This window comes from Notechis scutatus, unplaced genomic scaffold, assembly GCF_049901735.1.
Source record: "Notechis scutatus isolate UNSWTSFEM ecotype Mainland unplaced genomic scaffold, rNotScu1.2 NSCUCTG179, whole genome shotgun sequence".
Taxonomy (NCBI): domain Eukaryota; kingdom Metazoa; phylum Chordata; class Lepidosauria; order Squamata; family Elapidae; genus Notechis; species Notechis scutatus.
In genome coordinates, this window is record NW_028263052.1 from 9562 (window position 1) to 14328 (window position 4767).

Below are 4767 nucleotides of genomic sequence, written 5' to 3' on the forward strand. Positions count from 1 at the left end.
GGCCACCAAGCCACACCCACAAATTAAAGCCATGCCCACAGAACCAGTAGTAAAAAAATTTGAATCCCACCAGTGAGTTCACAGCCTGCTATGCGGCATCTCCTATCAGGACTCAGGGATTCACTTTGTGACGCCTCTCTTAATAAAATATCCGGGAAATTTGGAACTCTTTTACGTGCAACTGCAGTTATCAGATCAGTAGGAAGGAGTTTCTCTGAATGGGGCCAAATTCTGTTCTGCTGTAATGCAAAATTATGTATTTATTTATTTAGGACATTTATATTGCCACATATTCGCACATGACTCAGCACTAGGCAGACTCTAACTGCCCCTTGACATTTATTTTTATTTTTCTCCATTATTATTATTATTGTTGTTGTTGTTGTTATTATTATCATTATTATCATTATTTGTAATGCTGGTCTCTGAATGTAATAAAAGTGGACTGGATGAAGGAGGAAGCTGTGTTCGAGACATTTGCCATCTTGAGTTATTTGTAAATAAATACATGTTTATGAAAACAATCTCAAAATCGTACTTGACTGCAACCTGAAACTGAGTCTTGAGAGAAGACAAGGAGGAGATTATGAGAGCAGCTTCTCCAACTTACAAAATCTCTCAGTTAGACAAGGGAGGATTCAACACTCTTCCAATGACTGAAAGAGGTGTTGGGAGTTAAAACCCTCCCCTCTCCTAGGAAAATAAAATATTTTAGGATATACTAAAAAGGCAGAATATATTTCCCCTAAAAAGAAAAGTAGAAACTCAGAGAGGCTGAAACTCAGCCCCCCCCTCCCACCTTTGCTAATGGACCATTACTCTGGCCTAAGCCAGTCTATTTTACATAACAAAGATCTACTCCAGGTAAAGCTATATAGGAATTGCCCAAAGCCATCACCATCATCCAGCGAGGCTCAACCAAGCCTAGGACTCAGGACAGCCTACAGAGTTGGCCCTCATGGCCACATGGGAGCCTGAAAACCAATCAGAATACAAGCTCAAATTCAAATCCCAACAGAGGGCATCAAACAGTTGCACTCTCAGCATCTCAGCCCTTCTTTGCTCAACCAAGGCATGTGCTCCTGTCCACCATTAAACTATCTTCCAAGCAGTCACCATGTTTCCAGCGTCTTTCCTCCCCACTTGGAACTGAACCCAGAAGGAGATTTCTTCCAACAGAGGCTAGACAGAAACTTCAGATCTGCTCCCTGTTATTCCAGAGCATCAGACAGGAGCAATTAGATGGTGCAAATCTCTTGACCTTTTGCAGCACAAGAAGGTTGAGATGTTCCCCTCCTCCTCCTTTGGGTTCCTTCTCCAAAAGGATCTCAGATGAATGGATCCCTATTGGGACCCCCCATACCTGCCATGGCTGCAGCCTCGGAGCCCCCAACCTCTTTTCTCCCTCCTTCCTTCCCCTCCTCGATCTGGAGGAATAGGCGGCATTCATGGCCTGGGCCAAAGTCTGAATGATACTGTAGCGATGAGGGTTATTTATGATCCGTTTCCTGTTCCTTTTCTCTTGGGTCTCCAGTGGGCCTTTCTGGGTGCATCTTCTGCGACCTTTGACAGAAAAGACGTGCTTGGAAAGGGAACAGTGGAAATAATGATCTTGAAATGGATCTTCCACAAAGAAATGGGGTTCAAAGGCAGCATCTGTTGGCCTTTTTTTTCTCAGATAACCAAAATTCAAAATACTATGGATGTATTTGAGAGGTATGTGCTTCTTTATTGGATATGCTGAAAACCTTGTGTGGATCCAGACTTTCCCTTCAATGGATCCTGGCAACTGCATAAGTGCTTCATGGAAAGGAATAATTCTGTCCCCGATGGGAATAAATTCTATGAAGTGGACAAAGACATTGATTTGTCTCCACTTAGAAAGGGCCTCCCTGAGGGGTGCTGTATGTCCAGTTGTTGTGAATCGTTGTGATATAACCACACAAATTCCATTCCTGACAAGCATCAGAGGGAAAGTCCTCATGAAATTATCTCCATTCTCTGTGTCTGAAGCAAAGAGGCCAATCAGGGTCCATCTGAAATGGAGGAGCAGCTGGACAATTGCTGGGTAGTGGAATCCTTCTTTGGGGAGCATCTGGTGGAAAAAGGGGAATCTCCTTTTATCACTCAGAGCCTCTGAAGAAATTCCAACAGTGATCTGAAATTCTGTTTACAATTTTTTTATTATTATTTATTGATGAAAAAGTAATGAAGAATTCTGTGCTACAATGTGGTCCAGATCAACTCCAAAATAATACTTATTGACAAACCCAATTTTGTTTTTGATGAATATATAAGAATAGTTTGTTCCTTAGTCATGGTTTAAAATATTTAAGACAGAATATTAACAAGATTGTATATAAAAATGGAACACAAAATCATATTAAACAAAAAAAACAATAAAAAATGCAATGTAAATTTCTGTGTCACCCATAAAATTCCAACAATTAGATTTAAATTTGCAAATGTTAGATAAAATGTCTGGATCTAAGATATAGGGCTGTATTCTATGCTATTTTTGAGTACTAAAACCTCTTTCTCAGCTTCTATATCCCAAATTCTTTGTGAAGCAATTTTTCAGCTTCTTCTCTAGATGTACAAGAGACTAAGAGAGCACAACTGCTAACAGAAATTGACAGTTGTACAATCCAATAAGTGTTTAATTGAAATTTTGTCTGTTTTGGGACAATTTATACAAAGCAGAAATTGTGTAAATTAACAATTATCTATGAGGGCAGGAGCTGAACTCCTTTTATCCATCCCAAAGATACTCTTCTTGGTCTGAATATTTTTTATACATAGACAGAACTATTGCCAACTTGATTCCAATTGGATAAGGCAGATATTATTGATATGTGAAAATGAATATGCTAATGGAGGACCTCAAAACCTGGATAGTTTTTCAAAAGTAGAATATTCAGTAGAATATCCTCTAGGGACCTTATGGCTCTTCAGGCCTTTAATGGTCAATTTGAAGAACATAATAGACTAAAACATAGTTGATATGTTCCCTAATATTCTGAAAAGCTGCTCTTGAATTCTATGAAGATATTGGATCTGTTGTTCATCCCCACCACCCCACTCACCTTACCAGATAGAGAAAAACACACAAACCTGTGGGACTTTGTAGGTGCCTACAAACGTTGACATCTGGATGGAAATGTCCCTGGCAGCTCCATCAATCAGAGCCAGGAGGTTGTCCTTCCTCCCACAGCCATAGTTGGGGACATTGGATTCTCCAGTGGAAAGAATGTCCAGCAAGGCATCTGAAGTGCATAAAGTGCTTATATAGTTGTCATGGATGTAGTAACCAAGTGTGAGATTGTGCAGGAGCTGGGAATTCTTGCTGACCATTTGAATACCAAAAATTGACATTAGGGTATTTGTTAGAGCAGAACTCTTCCTATTGAAAAACAATATTCATGTTATTATATTCAATAGCAACAACAAATGTTTTTAAAATATATAATCCTTCACAAACCTACTAAGCCTTAGGCCAACATTGATCCAAATCGAATGATCAATTATGCAAATGAGAGCCGCAACTGCAATTGTTTCAGTCACTACTTAAACAAAGGTCATTATTCAAGTGATGAACTCAGGAATGAAACGAAAAAGGACAATCATCTGGATTTCACTCAGGTCCTTTTCAAACTCCATCTTTGGATTTTACTCTCTTCCACAAAGTAAGGCAAAAGAGGGAAGCCGTGGAAATAAAAATCATTCAGGAAATTAGACAGGTCCTGAGGTACAAAAATAAATGAAATAAGAAGAAAAGGAGAGTGTTAGAATTGCACATGGAGGGAGTGCAACTCCATCACCCTGCATGACTTACGAAGAAGAAGATATAGAAGGAGGGTGGTTGAAAGGCAACATTATAGGTGACACCAATGTTTCAGTTGTGACCAGACCAATGAGATGGTCTCCTGGCCTGTAAAAGCTCCATGGATTGTTCCCATCCTGGTGCTCCAAACTCAATGGGCATTTCCTTCTCAGCTTCCCACAGACTGATGGGGACACCAGCAGCATCAGAAGCAGAAGCAGGAGGTCCATCATTCATGGCATTAATCAATCCGCTTCCAGTTTCTAACACAAACAACAGGAACAGTTGGAAAAATGCAAAGACTCTGAGAAGTGCCAGTGGCTTTCCTGATCTAAACAGAGAACCACTCAGTTTCATCTGCAAAGGAGAGAAAGGTGCAATCAAGAGCAGAGCTTGTACCTGTCCCAAAACTTGGTCCCAGAGAGCTTCACCAAGGAATTTATCTTTTTCTGATACAAGATCCTTTGCATGTGGCTTCAGTCTAATGCCTACATCGAAGTCAAAAACTGGAGATATAGCATCACAGGTCTCAAACTCCCAGATGGTCATAATTACAGCGAGAGGCAACTTCTCCTCTTGGGATCCTGAACTTTTTCTGGGCTCCATCTGCAGAGGAGAGGCTGGAATAAAACATGTTAGTAAAAATTACACATACACCCCTGGGATCATTGTTCAGTTGTGGTTGTGGTCCTTCCTTCCTATCAGGGCAATTCCAGAAAGTGATGCTGGGGAAGAGAGTTCAACACCCAGGGAATTGACTTCTGCTGTCCTTCAACATGGCCTCTTGTCTCCAGAGATTGCTGGGGAAGCTTATTCAGAGCTATGGAGTTTGGTGCCATTTCTATGTCAATATCATTTAACTCTAGTGTTGCCTGTCTTCTAATGACAATCGGCTCCCTTGATCTCTGCCCAAGGTTAAGAGTAGACCCTGTTTGGAATTCTGT

At 40.6% G+C, this 4767-nt stretch overlaps 1 protein-coding gene across 1 annotated transcript; it reads right to left on the bottom strand.

Annotated features, from left to right (window-relative positions):
• Positions 1-423: 423 nt before the first annotated feature.
• Positions 424-4487, bottom strand: LOC148128689 (G protein-coupled receptor family C group 6 member A-like). Its single transcript, XM_087948527.1, has 4 exons — positions 4223-4487; positions 3836-4086; positions 3115-3403; positions 424-2158 (listed from the first exon to the last, which is right to left on the bottom strand). The coding sequence occupies exons 2-4, from the start codon at positions 4054-4056 to the stop codon at positions 1196-1198; spliced, it is 1473 nt and encodes a 490-aa protein (XP_087804653.1). The 5' UTR covers positions 4057-4086; positions 4223-4487; the 3' UTR covers positions 424-1195.
• Between the last annotated feature and the right edge of the window lie 280 nt (positions 4488-4767).

Bases quoted from the DNA above. Each gene is read 5' to 3' on its own strand.
- LOC148128689 (XM_087948527.1), bottom strand. From the start codon at position 4,056: ATGATGGACCTCCTGCTTCTGCTTCTGATGCTGCTGGTGTCCCCATCA. The intron at 3,404-3,835 runs GTAAGTCATGCA...GTTTTTCAATAG, and splicing joins CCTTCTATATCTTCTTCTTC to GAAGAGTTCTGCTCTAACAA. The intron at 2,159-3,114 runs GTTTGTGTGTTT...ACAGAATTTCAG, and splicing joins GCACCTACAAAGTCCCACAG to ATCACTGTTGGAATTTCTTC.